This window comes from Gouania willdenowi, chromosome 3 (assembly GCF_900634775.1).
Source record: "Gouania willdenowi chromosome 3, fGouWil2.1, whole genome shotgun sequence".
Taxonomy (NCBI): domain Eukaryota; kingdom Metazoa; phylum Chordata; class Actinopteri; order Blenniiformes; family Gobiesocidae; genus Gouania; species Gouania willdenowi.
The window spans coordinates 4,508,873-4,531,365 of NC_041046.1; the positions used below are offsets into that span (position 1 = coordinate 4,508,873).

Consider the following 22,493-nt stretch of genomic DNA (forward strand, 5'->3'; position numbering starts at 1 on the left):
TGCAGTCTTATTACAGTTAAACACTGATGGACCTAATAAGTTATTTCATTTTTAATTAATTAAGTCCTTAACTTTTTTTAAACATGTACTTAAGTACAAGTAAAATTACTCATTTAGAAATGGTAAAAAAAAAAAAAAAAAGTACAAGTACCCATAAAAGTATGGGGGTGAGGGTGTGTCACATCTGGTTCTGAGCCAGTGGGCTTCACAGTGGAGCATCTAATGAATGTAAGAATGTGAGAATTCACTTTACACTGAAGCACAGGACTAACAAATAATCAGAGGTGGGTGGAGTCACTAAAAACGCTACTCGAGTAAAAGTACTGTTACATGTAACATGCACAGCGTAGAGAGTTTCCTTTTTACGCAAACGATTTTCATCTTGGGGAACTGACTGTGCATGCGTAAACACATAAAAACACACAATAGAAACCGAGGGAGAGCAGCAATGTGCTTTTGGGAGGGGGTGTGGCCTCCTCCTGGCTCCTCCTCCTGCCTTACAGTGGAGTGAGACTGTGCAGCGTCTCTACCGTACCAGGAAATAGCGCTGTTTGGTAATTTGGGCTATGAAACGCACAAATTGCTGACACTTTCAAACGTATAGGTACTGTAGGCTATTGGAAATGGAAAAACATAAATAAAACAAATAATCAAAATATCAATTCACCCTTGGGTAGGCACTGCCTTGCCTACCCTGACTGCACGTCATGAGATATATCTTGTTAGGAGAGTATGGAGGCTATATTAAATAATTGTTTATGTTTCTTTAATGGTGTTTATGATGTTGATTTTGTCAGATGGATAAATGCTTGTTTTTTTCATTATTATGAATTTTATATTTTGATAAGCGCATTGAGATGATATTGTTGTAAATATCACTATACAAATAAAGTTGAATTTAATTGAATTAACACTTGCCAGCAGAAATATATGAAATTATCATTTGTGTTGACATTGGTGGTCTCGATTTGGAACGCCCTGCCTACCCTACCCTAGTGCTCACGGTAGTGTTGTGTTCAAGACCACACTATCCGAGACCAAGACTTGCCCGAGACCAGAATGCACCGAGACCAAGACAAGACCAAGACTTTCGGGAGCCGAGACCGAGTCAAGACCAAGACCGAGACAAGCCGAGACCAAGACCAAGACCAAGACCATAAACATTTTTTTTTCAATTTAAAAAAATATATAAATAAATAAAATTATGACAAGGTTCAACAGTTAAATAACATTCTCTCTTTAATTTTAGTTTATTTTAAATACATTTGACGGACAAAAAAGGTGCCTGCAAAAAATTAACTAAAATATTAAAACTACTACTGCTACTGATAAATTCACAATTATTCTACATATTTGAAAACAAGATTTTTATGTCAGCTGAATGTACAGCAAGTGTTTAAAAGCATTTCTGCCAAGAAATAATGATTCTTGATTCTGATTCTTTCAGTTGTTCAGGTTTAACAGGTCACAGATTTCATAAGATAATTTTTTAGTTTGAAAAAGCCTTTACACAGGTTATTTTTATTAATTCACTTAGTTGATATAGTTTAATTTGGTTGCTGTAATGTAACTAGGATATTCAATTAACAAAGGTTTCCAACTGTAACTGTAAAAGTGAAACTTTCTGAAATAAAACTACAAACAAGTTGTCAGCAGTGTAAAAAACATAGATCTACAGGTAGATGTGAAACTAAATAAAACAAACAAACCCTGGAACAGTCATGTGACAAATTAATCAATTGTTCTTGTTGAGAATTATTATTATTATTCTGGAAACAGAAACTATAAAAAATAATTATATTGTGAACCTGTTTATATTGTGGGGAACATATTGTATACATACATGTAATTGGAGTCTAAAGACACAAAAAAAAAACACCACTTTAAAAGATAATAGACTAATATAAGACATCTTTACAGTTATTTGACTCATTCTGTGATGCGCGGCGATGACGCGCTGGTGACGACATAATCCAAGATGGCGGCGGCCCGGACTACAGCCGATAATATGTAATAAAGCCTTAAAAGACATGGATATAATGAAAAGAGTGGATGGACAGATGCATAAACATGTAGACTTTCAAACGGACACACAAGGACTTAATAAACACACACGGACTTATTAAACACACACAGACCTCAGTAAACACGGTAAAAGGAACAGGCTTTACCGCTCGGCTGGCACTAGGACCCAGAAGCAGAGTAAGTGCGTCCCCTATCCAGCCTTCACAGGCTGTAATATCATCAGTTTATCATTTTACCAGTTGTTAGAGCTACTGTCTTTACCAGGGAGATAATATTTATTACTGGTGATTGTTTTCTGGAGTTTTACTGGGATTTTTACCGGTGATTAGTTCATATCTCCCTTCTGCTCCGCGGTCCAAACTGACACCGCAGCCACACACACACACACACGCACACACACACACACACACACACACACACACACACACAGTCACATTAAGGAAGGTTGTGGTCATTATACGGGTGGATTAGATAATGAATAAAGGATTGTTTTATCCCGTTCTTCTCCGTGTTATTATCACATTATAAAAAAGGTTAAAAATAGCAGGAATTAGTGCTGGTCTACAACGGTCTTGACGGAAAATCCCGAGTCCGGGCAGCCCGAGTCCAAGACAAGACCGAGTCAAAATGCTTCAGAGACCGAGACAAGACCAAGACCTTTAAAATTTGGTCTCGAGACCAAGACGGGTCTTGACCACCCCAACACTAGCTCACGGCACGTCACTGCATTAAAAGTAACAAAATCACGGCTCTGGAATTGTAAAGAAGCAAAAGTAGAAAAAATAAATCACAAATTTACTCTAGTAAAAGTAGAATTTACTCTCGCGAGTACATTTTTTTCATAAAGTTACTTACATGTAATGGAGTAAATGTAACTTGTTACTATCCATCTCTGCAAATAATCAAACAGTAAGCTAATAGTAGGAACTGAAAGATTCATCCACCCTTCATCATAAACACCATCCTGCTTCTCGTGGTGGTGGAGCAGATTATCGACTAATCGTCACCCAGCTGTGGTCTTTTCTCCCTCCCACCAACCTTCTCTGTTTCTCTGATCCATCTCAGTGTCAGCAGTACCGGGAGAGTTCCTCTGTCCTGGAGAACCAACCAGCGGGAACCTTTGTGCTTCAGGTCCACGCTGAGGACGCTGACGAGGGCTCCAACGGAAAGGTCACGTATGGATTCATGCACAAAGACTCCACCGTGCCCGCCTTCAGCATCCACCCAGATACAGGTGAGAGTTTACCTAATGATGGGCTTTGATTCTTTAGAGAATCATCAGAAGAAACTTTGATTCTAAAATAATCAATCAACCAATCTTTATTTATATAGTGCAGATTACAACAGGTAATCTCATAGCGTTATCAAAATATAAAATTAATAATAATAAGGAAAAAACCCAAATAAATCCACATGAACAAGCATTTAGCTACAAAAACTTCCTTTTAACAGGAAGAAATGCATACAGTTAATGTTGTGATAAGAAGTGCAACGACATAATAGTCACCCAAGCTTTCAATAAACATAAAAGGTTTGTAATTTTAATGTAAATATTCAACATGACCCAGTAAACTAATTTAAACGCTTTGCTTGAAATTTTATACATAAGGCTAACATTCCAATGTCGTTATCTGTCGTTAGCATTAATAAGGTGTTGTTCGCTAAATGATGACACCTTTGGAGCTATGTTGGCATTTATTTATGCAATTGTTTCATTTTTTTACATTTCATAGAAAATTAACATTTTCCTATTTTCTTAGCTACTAAAAGACAACTTTTAACTAATTGTGTAACATAACAATATTGTAAAATGTAAGAAATATCACATATTTTACGAGAATCCACCTTGTGTTTTGAAAATATATATTTTATATATAACATACCACTGACTATACACCTGAAAGCGGGTTTTGTTCAAACTCTGAGTATGTTGGGGCTCAAATGAGGGAAACTCTGAGTATCCCATTCCTGAAGGCAAGGTATGTTCTTCTCTGAGTCTGTTACCATGGTAACAGACTCCATGAACTATGGCTGCACCAAATAATTGGCCACCGAATATATTCGGACTAATAGTGCAAAAATATTAGGCCGAAATTTGGCCTTCGGTTTAGTGAGTTAAAAGAGAGATACTCTGGTCTTTGGTGAGAGCTCTGAATGTCAAATGAATTTCTGTGAATGCAACCATGTCGGAAATGAACTGAATAAATAAATAAAATAAAATAAATAAAAACAAGGCCGAATAGTAGCGTGTGACGCAATGACGCAATCAAACAACGTGCAGTGATTTAGAGGTAAAGGTAAAGTGTGTGCGCGTTGCTGCAGAACCAGCAGCAGCTCCTCCTTTCCACACACAAACACAATCAGACTATCTCCTTAAAGCTCTCCGTCACCACGTAAAAGTTGGAAATCATCCATTTCTACGACCGAGTCCGTTGTTTACGCTGTGAGCCATGAATCTGTAAACATCTCCGTAGTTTGTATTTACATACTGTATATGGTAATAAAGTATAATATATATTCTATATTAAACAGCAGTGTTTGTTTTAGCTCTTAGATAGTTGGAGAGGGAGGAGCTCACAATCTAGGAGGCGTGTTAGGTGACATCACCTGCCAACGTGGGCAAAATCCAACTGTCCCGTTTCAAGCTGACTTTTTAAAAAATGTAGAATAACAAGGGAGGAGGAAACAGAACGTTTTACACTTTGTTCCTCTGAATGAGGCTAAAGGATGTTTATCACTGTAGATAAACTATTAGAAAGTGAGTTTTTATCATTCCTCCCCTTTAATGTACTTTAGCTTTTTTTTGGAATGCATGTTTTGTTTTATTTAAAGGGCTAATCTACTGTAAATGATAAACTTTGTTGTGATTTTTATGAAAAGCAAAGACTACTGGAATATTTAAAAAATGTCAGAATATTCAATAAACATTTATTCTCTTTAAAAAAACAAGTCTAAAAATTTATTCTAGGCTATTTATGCACTATTAAAAAAAAATAGTGACAAACTTAACAACCGCATTCGATATTCGGTATTCAACCAAGCGTTTATATTTTATTCGGCTTCAGCCTCAAATTTTCATGACGGTGCATCCCTATGAACTGAAACTGCTCCCTGGCAGGTTTCTCCCTGGCTCCGCCCACCTGAACACTGCTTCTCAAGGAACACTTTAATGTACCTTAACACTCTTCTCAGTGCAGCGTGTGTGACACACACTATTCACACTATTCACCGGTCGTTACATCACTGGAGTGATGAAATGATGAAGCGACGAATAAGCGCGACTCATCACAAACGATTTCAGCGACTATACTGTAGTCGCTGAAGTGGCGCTCTGTATGAGCGCACCTTTAATTCGATTAAATTCAACTTTATTTATATAACGCAAATTACAACAAAGACATCTCAGTGCACTTATTCCCCAAATACCTGCTTATTTCACCAATCAGGGTGAATAAATTGCTCTTTTCCAGGTGGTTCCCATGGCAACTCGTGTAATCATTGCTCCATTGAGAATGACTTTTTATCGTGCTCGTGCACGTAAGTAAACCAAGGTTTACATACTCAGGGTTGATTGACCCACTTCATACCAGCTGTAATGGAATCAGATACCCAGGTATGTTGACTCAGAGTTTGTTGAACCTCCTTTCTGGAACACACCTCAGATCTGCAACACTTAAAAAAAAAAAACATTTGTTACAATGTTTCAGTGAAAATAAACCTTTAAATATGGTTAATTTAATATGAGGACTTTATCACGTGCAGCAGTATTATATATATATATATTTGTGACTTTGAATCCTGGAAAGTAAATCAGATTTTAGACGGAGCTCATTAGTGACTAGAGCTGCTGAGGGCACTTCACATGGTCCATAAGGGCTACTTTCATTTAGATTAACCAAGATTAATTAATTACAAAGTCTGTAATATAAGTGCCATTACCAGTTGTAATGTGAGTTATGACCCTGACCGTAAGCTGCTGTAATAAGATGACATTGCAATCAAAAAACACATTGAGTCAAAAGCATGGGTCACACTTGACTTGAAGTTTTATACATAAGGTTGACATTATCTGTCATTATCTGTCAGTAGCATTAATAAGGTACCATGACGGCTGTCATTAAGTGTCATTAATTTATGACACCTTTGGAGCTATGTTGGCATGGGGTTAAGGTTAGGAAGGGTTAGGGCACACGTGTCGAACGCAAGGCGCCCGCTTAAAATAAACTGGTCCATATTTGGCCCCTGAACTAAAATGAGTTTGACACCCCTGGGTTAGGGAAACAAAGGGTAAGGGTAACAAAGGGTTAGGGTTATGAAATCTTAGGGTTATGAAAGGTTAGGGTAATGAAGGGTTAAGGTAACAAAGGGTTAGGGTAACAAAGGGTTATGGTAAAGAACGACAGCTAACGACAGCCTTCATGACACCTTATTCATGCTAATGACAGGTGTGATGTCAGCCTTTATGTATAAAACGTTAAAACGTTACATTTTTATTTTTATTATCATACTAAGTTGTCCCAAAAGTCAAAGAAACACATTTTAAGATTATTTCTGACATACATACCCTGTTTTTGTACATAAAAGATTCAACTTTGACCTTGAACCATGCATTTTTTGTTCGACCTCCACAGAAACTATTGAACATTTATTTTTTTAGTTATGAAAAGACAAAAGTGTTTTGTTATGACTTTAATAGCTGGTTGTCTCTAAAAATCAACAACATACCACCCTTTTTCTTCCATAAACAGTAATTATTTCATCGACAATCTGGACTCGAGTATCTCTGATGTCATAAAACTTGTCATTATTAATAGATAAATATTTTATTCATACTTGTAAATGGAAAGACTCCTTATATATATATACAGGTATATATTGTATTTGTATTATTACTGCATAATGTAAAATAGTACAAAGCTGGTTAAACCCAGTAGGATCTCTGTTTATTATAGGGATCAATGAGTCATCAATGTCACTTTAAAAGCTTATTTTACTGTGTTTTCATTGGTGTTGGATTATAAAGAGGTCATTGTAGTTCTGTCCAATCACGGCACAAAGATCCATCTGAGCGTCTTCAAAGCCACTCATTTATCTGAGAACAATGTAGGTCAAATCTCACAACTGAAAGAAATCAGAAAAAACACATTTCACTGGGTTTAATTAGTGCAAAAAACACTTAATTTGTAACTCAGCAGCTGTTGTTCGTCTTCAACACCAGCTGTCACTTTTTGTGCTCCAGTTTGTCAGTTCCACTCCAACATTCATCTTATATATATATATATATTATATAGCATATCGTTTCCAACTGGGTTTGATAATAGGATGGTTGAAAAAAACAATGAACACCTGCTGGAAATCTAAAGTTAACATACATAACGTTAACAACAGGTGTCAAGATTTCACATTCATCTGAACACGTTTTGGTCCCAGCCAATTGGGCTAGGGCTGGGTATATCGCCAGGTAGCTCGCGATGCGATATATCATGGTATTTTTGTTCAATATAACGATATTATCACGATACAGCGATTCTGCGATAATCAATATATCACGGGAAAATTCATCCACGATACATCACGATATCTGTGTCACTGAAGAAATTCAGAATTTATCTACTGCACTGAATCTATTTCACAGGAATTACAAAACATTTTTAATTAATTTAACATGAATGACAGGGAAGTAAAACACAAAATAATGCTTTATCAAAATATTGTTAATGATGTTTGTGCAAATTAACTTAAATAATTAAAAACAAAATGAATGCAGAAAATAGACATTTCAGTGCCAGTATTATCAACTTCTCTGTAAACATGGACACATATCAGTGCTGAATGAACTGGTTTCATGAAAACTGGAACATTTCACTACATACAGTGCAAACCCTGACATCAATGGTCTCATCCACAACAACACCCATGGATCTTCTGTATCACATGTTGTGAGCAGGTGAAGCTGCTCAGAGCGCTGCTGCTCTAGATGAGAAACAGACGGAGTTCCACAGGCACAGCAAAGTTAAGCAGACACTGGTGAGCTCTGTATGTAGGAGTCAGCAATGAATTAAATGGTTTTTTGACAGTATAGATGGTGTTTGTGGTGGTTTAGGCAGTGTTTAATGCAGCCAAGACGGGAGTGGGGAGGGCAGTACACCTATTGAGCACTCACCAGAAACACATAAAAAGCTTCCTTCCCTCATGGTGACACATTTCATGCCGATTCTGTTAACGTGGATCCATAGGGCCCTACACTTATCTTGTTTAATAAGGGTAAAAAATAAATAAATATAGATATTTGGCGCCAGTGAATTGATAATGTACCGCTAGACAAAACCTCACAATATATTGTTTCGATATTTAGGCACACTCTTAGTTTGGAGCAGTTTAGATACATCCAGTATCTCCAAGTTTGTGAAACTGGCCACGTTTACATGTAAGTCTTAATTCCCTTTTAAATTATATAAAAGATTAAAACTGAATTTGTCATTGGCTGATCTGGTTAGATCTCTGAAGCTAAGCAGGTCTGGTCCTGGTTAGTAGATGATGGAGACCACTGAGAATTCCAGGGTCCAGTTACATTGGAGGACAGTCGCCCCAGTGGTATCTGTCATTGTGTCCTTGGGCAAGGCACCCTCATTGCCTAGTATGAATGAAGTGTGTGAGTGAGTGTTGGTGGTGGTGGGAGGGGCTTTCGTCAGTCTGACCCAGGGCAGCTGTGGCTACAATAGTAGCTTATCACCATTAAGTGTGGAGTGAAAGAATAATCCCTTATATCTGTAAGGCGACTTTGAATGTCCAAAAAGTGCTATATAAAGTTGATTTATTATTATTATTATTATTATTATTATTATTATTATTATTATTATTATTATTATTATGAATTAAGTGGCTGGTTTATTCACATTTTAATTCTGAATGGAATATTTACTCGATCTTGTATACAGTTTATTCCGCTTTAAATAAATTCTGGTCAATCTGTGCAAGCTCGTTTTGTCGCGATAACGTGTTGGTGATAATCCAAGATGGCCGCCCGGATTTGGTTCTGAAAACGTATCCCCAAGTGGGAAAGTCTGTAAACGCCACCCTCTGGGTCGCCATGCGGACGATGTATACACATCCTCTGCAAACGATGACGCCATAGCCCCACCTCTCTCTTAAAGGGGGGGTATCATAGAAATAACTTAAAGAAACTTTCCTCATTAGCTTCACTGTTCATGATGCTTCAATTTTGCCTCTGTCTCTTTAAGAAACTCCTTCCCTTTCTGACACGCCCATGAACACTCCGAACACTCCCCCTTCAAACACAGAATATTGTATTATTAGTATTCATCACTTTGATAACCATTGTAATGTGTTGTAGGGAGCTTCCACTGTACCATTCAACACAATGTTTGAACTCCCTCACTTCATCGTGTGTGTGTGTGTGTGTGTGTGTGTGTGTGTGTGTGTGTGTGTGTGTGTGTGTGTGTGTGTGTGTGTGTGTGTGTGTGTGTGTGTGTGTGTGTGTGTGTGTGTGTGTGGTGTGGTGTGTGGTGGTGTGTGCGTGCGTGCGTGCGTGCGTGCGTGCGTGCGTGCGTGCGTGCGTGCGTGCGTGCGTGCGTGCGTGCGTGCGTGCGTGTGTGTGTAGACGAGGGGGGAGAGAGAGGGCAGTCATTTCTCTTCCAACTGCAACACTTATAGACAGCACCGCTTTTACGGTTTAACTGATCAACTTACAGAGTTACTAAATGATGAGTTCACCCAGAATGAAGGCTTATTCAATAAGTTTACCGCTTTATTTTGGCCCCGCTAGGAAGGGTCAACCACAGCCCTCTACTGCAGCCATCTATCTGTAGCTCTGTAGTGGGAGGGAGGGGACGCTGCCTCGGCTTTACAGACAATGTCAAGGAGGGGAATTCATTATTTTTAATCGTTTTTATTTTTATTATTATTAATGTGTACATAAATGAGTACAGATAACATAAGCCAAGGGTTTTCCTAGAAAAGTATTTAGAATAATTAAATTAAAATCTAAATCTGCAAAGGCGGGTGCTGTGAGCAAACTAAGGAAGAGAAGATAGGAGGGGGAGGGGCCTCATCCCCAAGGCGGAGCCTCGTCCCCTTGAGCAAAACAGCAGGAAAATGGCTGCTGGCAGGAGATTCAAAGATTACTCAAAAATACGTGAAACAATGGAGGTATGTTTTAAATGACACACTAACATGATATAAAGCTTGAAAAAGTGATTTTTACATGATACCCCGCCCCTTTAACGCCCATGTGTCGGCCCACAAACAAATCTCGTCTTGTTTTTGTCTCCATCTCCTTCCTCTTTTCTTTTGTATGTCCTGTTTTTTTCACAAGTTTTATACCAACCTCTGTGTCTTCTTCCCTGTTTCTGTGTTTTTCTGTGGCAGCGTTACAGCGCCACATACAGGCCTGGTTTGTTTATTGCAGTGTTTTCCCCCTTTTCATGTGGACACATATAATTACCCAATTTAGAGGAAAGCGTTTTCATTTTGTCTCCATGTGGACGGGACCTCAGTTACAAGCGTTATTAGCTGTTTTGGCTGCTGAAAAATGAAACAACCACTGCGTCTGTTTGAATCGGCAGAATGCAGAAACGATGCGACAAGTCATTGTTGCCAGATTGGGCTGTTTCACACCTAGAAATTTAAGGGTTTTTGTGTGTGTTTAGATTTTAAAATGTAATGTATATCTGGCAACACTGCAGGTTGTACTAATCCTACATTTCCCATGAACACTATGTTGTGACGTGCTATACACAATTAGTTACGTGCTTAAGTTAGCGTGATTGTTATGGTTTGGTAACAGACGGAGAAGACAAAAGGAATGGCGCTAAACAAACAAACATGGAGATATTTATGGGCTGTTGAAAACCCTGAACTTTTAAAAAGGAAAGCTGCTGCTGACTCAGGGGAAAATGTAGATGAAAGAGGATCTGAAAAGAAGAAGAAATTGAGGAGAGTTTTTTTACTAAATGGATGTCGGGTCGTGAGTGGCTGGTATTCCATCATTTGTTCACCTTTAAAATGTGCACTATACAGTTTGTTTACATTTGAAGAGCATGTATGTTAATAAAACATGTTTTCTCTACAGTACATGTAATTCTTAGTCCTGATTACCATTCCAGGGATTCAAATTAAATTAAATGTTTATATTTTTACCATTTTAATGTAATTCTGCACACAATTAAATTAAAAACTATTTAAAGAAACATGAACGCTTAAATCTATTCCGTGGCTCATAATGTAGTTTATTTTTGCTGGAATAACATGTGGCTGGTGGAAAATGTGGTTGAGTCATGCTGGCTGGTGATCAAAAAAATGATTGTAAAACCATTATTAACAGTCGTAGTAAATAAAAACAGGTTAAGTGTTTGTACATGTCATTAAATTCCAAAATGATTTACACATGAACAAGAAATAAAATGACAGCATGTCTAACTCTCGACGTACTGGATCAAACATGATGGTTTGGTGAGTCTCGGTTCTTCCAGAGGTCACATATTTCAACTTTTCTCTTCTTTATTAAACATTATCTAAAAAGGAGACAAAGCAGCCTCAGAATTCTTCAACGTGATCAAACTCATCATCTCTGTGTCTGTTTCTTTAGGAACGATCGTCACAGCCAGGAAGTTTGATCGTGAGCGTCAGCGTGAATACGCGGTGACGGTGACGGCTACAGACAGAGCTACTGACCCTCTGATTGGAATCTGTCAGCTCAACATCCTCATCCTGGACCAGAACGACAACAGCCCCAAGTTTGAGAACCTCCGATATGAATGTAAGTACTCTGAAGTCATCAGTTACACAGAAATACTCTGAATACAACACAGCCAGTAGCTTTTTACACCATTTAATAGAAATGTGTGAAATTTGTTATTAGTTGTTATGGGTATAAATTATTGTCATGATTCTAAAAGAAACAAAAAAAATCTACAACAATAATTAACTCCATTACACTATAGCCGTTCATTATCAATTACTTTTCTTAGTTTATGTTTTTCCGTCATTGTTGGAGAATATTTGTTGAGGTTAACGACTCAACATTTACAGGTCGGTCTACATTCCAACCCTCACCTATGGTCATGAACTTTGGGTCATGACCGAAAGAACAAGATCACGGGTACAAGCGACCGAAATGAGTTTCCTCCGTAGGGTGGCTGGGCTCTCCCTTAGAGATAGGGTGAGAAGCTCAGTCATTCGGGAGGGGCTCAAAGTAGAGTCGCTGCTCCTCCGCATCGAGAAGAGCCAGATGAGGTGGCTCGGGCACCTAATTAGGATGCCCCCCTGAACGCCTCCCTAGTGAGGCGTTCAGGGCACGGCCCTCCGGAAGGAGGCCCCGGGGAAGACCCAGGATACGCTGGAGAGACTATGTCTCTCGGCTGGCCTGGGAACGTCTCGGGGTCCCCCCGGAAGAACTGGAGGAAGTGGCCGGGGAGAGGGAAGTCTGGGCCTCCCTAGTGAGGATGCTGCCCCCGCGACCCGGAAACGGTTAAGCGGGAGAAGATGGATGGATGGATGGAACGACTCATCATAGAGAATATAAACCTTCTAGTATTTCCTCTCTATCAGTTGTCTTAAAACTAAGTAATCTTTAATGAATATATTGACTTAAATATTTGAACAGTACAGTATATTTTTATACGGTACTGGTCACCAGGTTGTTACTGCTTTGATTTTTAATTATTTCACATTTTTGCTTTTTTCAATTATGCCATTTATTATCAGTTGATTAAAAAATGGTCTGTTGGATAAATACAGTGTCTAAATTAGCTTATTAGATTATTGTATCAATCCCAAAAAAATGTCCAAAGTGATTTTTTTTAATCATCAAAACATTTAATGTCGCCAACACATGCATGGCATGTAAACTCCCAGTCACTAGGTGTTTATGAACCACCATCAGACCTTGTTAAACTACCTCACTCCTCAATACATTTTAGCTTTATTTTGAATAAATATAACACTTTTTAATATTTATTCTTTAATTACAGTTAGTTAACTTGTTCTCGCAAGTTTAAAAAAAAATGCATTTCATACCATTTTGCACTTATAAAGGGGACATTTGTAATTATTGATATCATGAAATATTGCAATGTATATCATATTGTTTAGTATCAGTCTGTATCTTGAATCATATCGTATCGTCAGATTTATGGCAATGCACAGCCCTACTATTAACTTAGCCAACTTGATGATGATTTTTGTGATAAGCATCTTTATTGAAGTGGAAGTTTTGTTTATTCAGACAAGGTTTTTCAGGAGTTTTTTATCTGAATTTCTCTGAAACAGGTTTTAGTGTTGGGCTGTTAACAAATGAACAAACATTAAAACAGTATCAATGTGAGGAAGGATCATACAATGAAGGTATGATTTAGCAGCAGTAATGGAAATAAAAGGCCTGATTTGTTTAAAGTTTTGGAGGTTACATTCTATTGTGATAGCAACCATTTCTTATATGTTTCTTGAAGGTTTAATTAGATTATATTATGATTCCCAAGTACTTGAGCTGAGACACCAAATGAAGAACCTCTCCATCTTTTTATGAATGTCATGCTCATAGTCTGTTTATTAATGAGCCCATGGCAGTTGTCTTTAAGCCAGATAAGGACCTTAGATAAGGACCTTAGATAAGGACCTTAGATAAGGACCTTAGATAAGGACCTTAGATAAGGACCTTAGATAAGGCATTTGTACGTTTGGTTGAGATCATATCAAATGTCAGACCATGAGTAAAGATAACTGCATCATCTGCATAGATCTGAATATTAAAATTGGGACGTACATCTGGCAGATTGTTAATGTACAATGAAAATAATAAGGGCCCAATGACTGATCCCTGTGGTAACTAATTATTACCATAGTTTTCACCAATTACTGTTCCTGTTGTCATGACAACCTATTTAACATCTTTGCTGGTTGTTTATTTTTTTGTTCCTCAGACTTCCTCCGTGAGGACACGATGATTGGCACCAGCTTCCTGCGCGTGGCGGCTCACGACGACGACTTTGGCTCCAACGCAGCCGTTACTTATTCCATGTCTGATGAACAGCCCGAGTACCTGAGAGTCAACCCTCTGACGGGCTGGGTGTACGTCAACCAGCCCATCTCACAGGTACACGCACTTGTACATTTTAGGACATCCTCAGGTCTCAGAGTGAGGTAACAGGTGTCACGACTAGACTCATGACTCAGCAAAACCTCTGTCAAATCTAACGGCCTTACTCATCAAAACAAACAACGTCAAATGGCACGGCCTCAGGCTTCAAAATAAAGGTCTTCAGACTCAATGTCCTTAGGCCTTAAAACACGACATGGCGTTTTATTTTGAAGGAACAGAAAATACACAAGACAAATTAAATTGAAAAGCCATTCTTTTTTTTTTTCTTTTTTAAAAGTTAATAAATATCAATTTATTGTTTAATAATAAAAACTTAGCTAAGTATAACGTTGATATATCTTAACCTTTAAAAGTAAATACATGAAATAACAGCTTTCAACTTTCAACGAAGCAGCATGCAGTGACGTGCCGTCAGGGTAGGCAAGGTAGGCAGTGCCTACCCAAGGGTGAATTGATATTTTGATTATTTGTTTTAATTATAATTTTTTTTTCTTAAAATATTTAATCATATATTTTAAATTTTTCCATTTCCAATAGCCTACAGTACCTATAAGTTTCAAAGTGTCCGCATTTTGTGCGTTTCATAGCCCAAATTACTAAACAGCGCTATTTCCTGGAACAGCTGCAGTCTTTTTTTTTTTCCACTCCGCTGTAAGGCACAGGGAGGCCACGCCCCCTCCCAAAGGCACATTGCTCCTCTGCCTCCGTTCCCATTATGTGTTTTTACGTGTTTGCGCATGCGCAGTCAGGTCCCCAAGATGACAACCATTTACGTGGAAAGGCAGCGTAGAGAGCTGCCTTAACACGTAACTGCGCTATGCTAAATGCTATACGTAAGTTCACAGTACATTAGTGAATTGATATCATGTGACCGCTGCTGCTACGTTCTCTAACTAGTGGGCAGGATAACACTACAGTCAGGATGACAGCGCTAGAGACGATAGAGAAACTTTGTTTAGAGGAAAAACATGTTTTAAAAGATGGAGACCAACACCTGAGCTACCAGACCTTCAGCAAAGGTAAGGTCAGAACATTGTTGGTACTTTCTACAGTGAATGGAACAAAAGGAAGGATTGACTTTGTGGATGATCCTCACTGAGGATGTTCTGAGTTGTTGTTGTTGTCATTTTCTCTGTTTCTGTGTTTCCAACACAAGCAACAGATGTGCTGTCGTGTCATGAGATATATGTTGTTGGAAAGTATGGAGGCTATATTAAATAATGTTTATGTTTCTTTAATGGTGTTTATGATGTTGATTTTGTTAGATGATAAATACTTGTTCATGTGGATCTTGTTGGGTTTTTTCTTTCTTATTATGAATTTGATATTTTGATAAGCGCATTGAGATGACTTTGTTGTAAATTGATTTGAATTGAATTAACACTTGACAGGAGAAACATATGAAATTGTCATTGGTGGTCTCCCCTACCCAACCCTAGTGGTCAGGGTACGTCACAGGCAGCATGTGTATTTCCATTTCCGGTTCCTTTAATATAAAATACCCTGTTGTGTTTTAAGACCTGAGGCCGTCGAGTCTGATGACTTTTATTTTGAAGCCTGAGGCTGTGCCATTTGACGGCGCTTGGTTTGATAAGTGACGCTGTTAGATTTGAATTAGGTTTTGCTGAGTCATGAGTCCGTTTGGTCTGATAAATGATACCTAATACCTCATTCAGACCTGATGATGTCATAAAATGTGCACTGTAATGTAGTAATCTTTACACAAGACTCTTATAATTTTTGTGTATTAGCTAATCAGGCTAATGAAGGTCATTCAACTGGACCTGATGAACAAAAGCTCTTTAACAAAGTGTAGAAAAAATTTCATAATTTTATAATTCCACTCAACAACTACCAACACAGTGTTACTTTCAAACAGAAAAGTACAGTGGCTGATTATATATGAACATATATATTGTTGCCAAGCAGCTCTCCTGATTAATTTGATTTTGAATTAAAATTACATGATTGCAAAACATTTCTAATGTTACCCTTATTACAAAATTGTTTTGTTTTTTTTTCACTCTGTTCATTTAATTCAACACAAAGATGTTTTAACCACAGTTTGTTCCACTATCTAAAGCTTTAAGTTTAATCCTGCAGGACCAATAATAACAACAATACTGTAACAATACCATTGTACTTCAACAAATAAAGCATCCTATTCTTCCAGGTGCTTTTAACCTCTCATAAACAATATCATTCAACATATCATGAAGTGATAAAAAGCTGTTTTACTCGTTCAGTGCAGCAGCTCCAAGAGTTTACAAGAACTAAAGAGAAATGATTTAGTTTGATCCTCTCTCTGTTTCAAAAGCACTTAGTGACAACATTACACACATTCTTTTCAACATGAGAAAGTTCTTAATTGGAAACAACAAAGACGGAAGGTGAAAACCTGGCAGGAATAAACGTTTAAAAGCCCTTTAAAAGCCTTTCAGAGATGTATGAGAAGCTAATGTGAATGCTTTGGGAGGAAGACCCTGGGATAATCTGCATGTATTCTTCTTTAAAATGTTCAGGGTAATGCATATTGAAAGAACTGGCTCTTGGTTAAGCTATTCTTACTTTTTTCTTTACCAAAACAGATCAATGATGGTGGATCTGTTAAGAGTTTATAAAGTACTGCAGCTCCACTGAGCCGAGCTCTTCAATCAATTCATCTTCCTAGTTTTTTTTTCTCCTTCCTGTTTACTTAGACTCAATTCCTCCTCCACGGACGCTCGGGAGAGGAATCGTTGGTGAGATTCTGAGTCGTATCGATCCACTTTGTAAAAGTCCTTTTTTGTGTGTCTGCACTCTTCAGAGGACCTTCATCACCAGGGACATCGTAGCCACAGACGGAGGGAACCGGAGCAGCTCTGTGGTGCTCTCTGTCACCATCACCAACGTGAAGAACCAGCCCCCACAGTGGGGCAAAGACAGCTACAGCGTGGTCATCCCAGAAAACACCATCCGGGACACGCCCATAGTGGTACGCTCGGCTCGTCGGTACATGTACCCCTAGGGGTACGCAATGGCACTACAGAGGGTACTTGAGAGGGACAGAGAAGGGAAAAGTAAGAAATGACAACAACAAAAAAAGGAAAAAAAAAACATTAAAATATGGGGTTTTATAATTTTCATTTTGTTAAAAATGATAATCATACTAAATATTACCAGCAACTGACAAAATGATGACAAAAACACAAATTAAGAGAAAAATATACTGAATAATAAAAAGAACAAACAATGAAATACACAAAATGACATCATAAACACGCACTAAGAGAGAAAAATTCCAGCAACACAAAAACAACAACAGAGACACTAAATGAGAGACAAATACACAAGATCACTTCAAAATACACAAAAAAAGGGCTCGAGAACCAACTAACAAACACTAAAACTTGATTGTTTTTAACAGAGCTGCAGAAACATAGCTTGATTTTAACATTTTTAAATACATTTCTCACATTAAAGCTGCTGTACATTACATTTTTTAATCAGATAAAGACAGCGCATGAGGTCACTAATACATAAATTAAAAAAGTGGATATTTTTTGTTTTCATCTCCACTGTAAACACTCAACAGTGTTTTATGACCTCATTAAAATGTATAAAAATCTGGGCGCTATGAAATTAAAGTCGTAATATTTTGAGATGAAAGTCATAATTTTATGAGAATAAGATATAAATCTGATTGTGTTTGTTGTGGTTTTGGAGGATGTGGAACGTTTATGTTTGACACATGATGAAATACTATCATCACCACTATTCTCACTCTGCAGACGTTTGTGTTCGTTCCAAAGAACCAAACTGATGTGCAGCTAATATGCTCTTTTATTGTGGAGGAGGAAGTGGATGGTTGTGGATGCTGTAACATTACCACTTTATAAAGATACGGCTTTATTCTCATACAATTATGACTTTATTCTCAAAATATTACAACTTTAATCTCGTTGTGCTCAGATTTATTTTTTATTTTAACGTGGTCCTCATAGGCCTTTGTAACTCGGTTTATTAAAATGTATTAAAAGTCAAAAGTTGGATTACACAACATAATAAGCACAATATATTCTACAACTTCACACCTCACCCTCACTGCAAAACAATCTATTCTTCCCACCTTTTCTATTTCCTACCTTGAGTCTCTCCTCCCTGCTCCCTTTCCCCTCCCCTTCCCCCTCCCCCTCCACTTAGGTGTAACACTGCTCTCCCTTTTTATATCCTCCCTATAATAAAAGACTTCTTACCCTTCCTTAGGGAGGGCTGGTGACGGTCACAATTAAGCAATAAAATAAATCAATGTATTTTATTGCAATAACAAAATATGCATTGCTGTCTCATAATGATTGCACTTCCTGTGGTGTTGACCTTTGACAGCATGTGCAGACAAGTAGAAAAAAAAATGTATTAAAAGTCAGAAAAGTTTGGTGCATTGCATTGTGGGATGTGTAGTCCTGTAGACAGGTGCGTAAAAGTATTTGTACTTCATTCTAACTGTGAATTATTCTGTTTTCCCCAAAAACTTTCAACACTTTTCTTCTATTTTCACTGAAAATTGCACAAAAACAATAGTGGATGTTTATTTTGGAACTTACACAAAAATATCTGAATCAAGCAGACTCTGAATGACTGATGGAGTCACATAATATATCAATGCCTGGGAACAAATACTGGGAACAAACTAGAACAAAAATGGAGTCAAACCAATCACTGTCCTCCTCGTCGAAACACAAGAAATCAAAGTAAAAACTCTTCTATGATCGTCTACACGACTGCACATTATTATGGTTTTTAGTATTAGTATTAGTCTTAGTCTTAGTCTTTGTATTAGTCCTAGTATTATGGATGAAAATGCTCATTGGTTTATGATTGTTTTAGTCCAGTCTTAGTCAATTAAAAAGAAGCCGTTTTAGTTTGATTTTAGTTTAAAAAAAAAAAAAGAGTATTAGTCTTTCTTTTAACATTAATTCAGATTAATAATTGCTGTAATCGTCACTGATGATGAAAATATTAAACATAATAAAACCTAACCCAGTAAGAATGAAGTAAACACCATAGAATCCATAATCTACGATACTCAACTTCCCACAATGCACCAAACTTTTCCACTAATTTCAATGTGAGAGTGTTTACAGTGGAGATTCCAAGTGGGAATTTCAACCTATTTACATTTTTTAAAAAAAATGTTAAGCAAGTTATCTTTGACGTATGGATCTATGAGGTGACATTAAGACTGAAACACATCCTCCACTGTTTTTACAAATGTAGCCTAAAACCTTTGAAATGTCCTTATCAGTGTATACTGTATATATATATATCTGCTACTAATTGATAGTGAAGTTTTTTTTATGATTAGTATAAAATACAAAGAGAGTGAGTTAGTGCACATTTCCTGTTGTATGTCACTTTAATGGCGTTAAATTAGTAGCTATGCTAACTGTCTAAGCTATGCACTGACTTTAGGGGGTTGTGGTTTTTCTATTGTGGACATTTGAGTTGTTTTTTAGCCTAAATCATTGCACACAGTTGTCAGACATGTCGGGCGATGCCTCACAGGGTGTCTCATTATTACAGTCGCTACACTCGGTGGGTTGAACGGATACGGCGAGGTCACCCATAGGCACGCCGCCTCACGGCAGAGATGGCATTTTTGAATTTTAATTGGGGTGTCGAAGGCGTCATCTTTGAATATCCACCCTTTAATTAGTTGAAAGAAAGAACGCGACGCGTCTCGCTTTGGTTCCCGTGCACGCTCACATTTTAAACACAATGAATCTGAAGCATTTCTGCTTTATTTTAAACGCATATCATTTCATATTTTACAGTTAATACAATAAGCATTTATTGAAATCAGAATCAGAAATACTTTATTTATCCCAGTGGGAAATTACTTGCGTTACAGAGGCTTAAGAAATATTAGAAAATAAAAATATTAAATATACACTAAACAAAGAAAGAAATAAGAGAAAGAAAAACATTCAATATTTAAGTAGAAAATGGTTTAAATTATTATTATTATTATTATTATAATAATAATAATAATAATAATAATAATAATAATAATAATAATAATAATAATAATAACAGATATATACAACAGTCAAAGCTGTCAGGTTACAGTGAAATGCCTTGGAATAATGTTTTGTACCATAGACAAATAATTTTTTCATCTCAAACATAAAAAAAAAACCATTATAAAACAATATTTGTTCACTAAAAAAACAAAAGATGTCAGTATTAACGTAAAAAAGGAAAACGCAGAAAGCTACACTGTTGTTGTTGTTGTTGTTTTTTTTTTTCCCCACATGTTGTTTTGGAATAAAATCACTACATTTTGTGGTAGTTATGAATATAGAATGAAAAAATAAAATAAAAACAGCCTAAAAGTCAATGCTTTTTATTAACATATTAAAGGAAATGTGTCTATATTGATTCACATTTTTCTCTATTTGACTGATTTTACTTTTTTTTTTATCAACTACACCAAACTCACCATATTTTAACCTATTTCATCACTTTTTCTTTGCATATTTTTGCTCCTTTTTATGCAATTTTTCTACATTACTTTCATTCTTTTACACTTTTAAGACATTTTCAGCACTTATAAACCTTCTTTTCACCATATTTCATGATTATTTTTTTGCCAGTGTAACCACAATCACCATCTGTCATGCCCATTATCTGCCAGTTTAAAGTAATTGTTACTTTACTATTTGATACTTTGAACCCTTTTAACCACTTTTTAATTTTCAACTTTAACCAATTTCACCACCTTTTCTGCCATTTTTGGTCACTTTGAACCATTTTATTAGTGATTAAAACCAGGATTTCCATCTTTAAGATGACTATAATAATAATAATAATAATAAACGTTCCTGGATAACAGTGGATATTATTCAGATGAATAAATAAATGTGGTTATCACAGATTCATAGAAAAATGGACCATCATTTTACTGACTTTATGGATGGACCCCAAAAAGTGCAGTGGGGTTATTTTGGGAGTTGCATACAAAAAAGGTTGAGAACCACTGGTCTGAGAGAACCTATTGGTCAGGAGGCGGAGCTTTATTCTAGATCAGATGGTATCCAGTTCAGCATAAGTTACCATGGTGATTTAAGAGGTTAACCAGGGATGTGTTGAATAAATCCTGGAAGTTTAGCACGATAAGAGGAAATCCAGCTTCGTAGTACAGCTCCTCTAAAGTCTAATTATCTTTGTTCTTTTTTTAATTCCTTAAAGACGATCAAAGCCACATCTCCGTTGGGGGATCCCAGAGTGACGTACAACCTGGAGGATGGAATGGTACCTGAGACCAACATGCCTGTTCGCTTCTACCTGAGCCCCAACAGAGAGGATGGCTCCGCCTCCATCTTAGTGGCCGAGCCGTTGGACTACGAGACCACCAAGAACTTCCTGCTGAGGGTTCGAGCTCAGAACGTTGCAGCGGTGCCTCTGGCTGCCTTCACCACCGTCTACGTTAATGTCACAGGTGAGAATCACGTGACCAGCTTTCTGTTTTTATCCTTTGATGAATGTGTGACCGTTAGCCTCACAAAAAGGTTTTTATGTGTGGTGAGAACGTCTTTGTTTTTATCAATATGGAATGAGTGGAACCAATGAAAAGATGGAACACAGTTTATCATCAGGGGTTCTCTAAAACACTAGAACATGTGGATGAATAAGGCTTCTTCTGTTTTTAGCCACATGCAACACTTTCTGAAGAATACTAGCATGATAATCTAGTCCAGGGTTTCTCAAATGGGGGTATGTGTACCCCTAGGGGTACACGATGGCACTATGGGGGGTACTTTAGAGGAGAGTAAAAATGAACAATTACAAGTTTTAAAAAAATATGGGGATTTTAAAAGGTGTGTTTTTGGTTAGAATGATAATCATAATGATGATGGAAATGATCTTGATTGGGACATGAACTGAAAATACCAGGGTCAGTCTTGGTTCCACACCAGGTGGGAGATGATCAGAATTGATTAAATGGGGTTTTCAACCATGGGGTCGTGGCTCTATGTGGTGTCGCCTGGAATTAAAATGGGGTTGCATAAAATGTCTAGTAATTGGTAAAAACACTTTTTTATGACTAAAATATATATATAATATAATTCTACAACACAAAAATATCTCTGGGGTCACTAGAAATTTGCGATATTAAATGGGGTCACGACCTGAAAAAGGTTGGGAACCACTACACTAAATACTTACTGTATTTACAAAGTTAGATTCTTTAAAATATGTGTTAACACTCATTCATTCATCATGTCTAGAATTGTTGTTGTTTTCTTTTTGTTTTTTGTTTTTTTATTCTGAGAAAAATGTCTGGACAAAAGAGGTACTTTCATTCAGA

The 22,493-nt window shown here is 37.1% G+C and overlaps 1 protein-coding gene across 1 annotated transcript in view; it reads left to right on the plus strand.

Annotated features, from left to right (window-relative positions):
• LOC114459565 (neural-cadherin-like) overlaps positions 1–22,493 on the plus strand; it is a 494,937-nt gene that overhangs the window by 242,655 nt on the left and 229,789 nt on the right. The window contains exons 9-13 of the mRNA XM_028441778.1: positions 3,091–3,259; positions 11,633–11,803; positions 13,965–14,137; positions 16,950–17,117; positions 21,374–21,623. Coding sequence (XP_028297579.1) covers positions 3,091–3,259; positions 11,633–11,803; positions 13,965–14,137; positions 16,950–17,117; positions 21,374–21,623 — 931 coding nt within the window. The remainder of the gene's footprint in view (positions 1–3,090; positions 3,260–11,632; positions 11,804–13,964; positions 14,138–16,949; positions 17,118–21,373; positions 21,624–22,493) is intronic.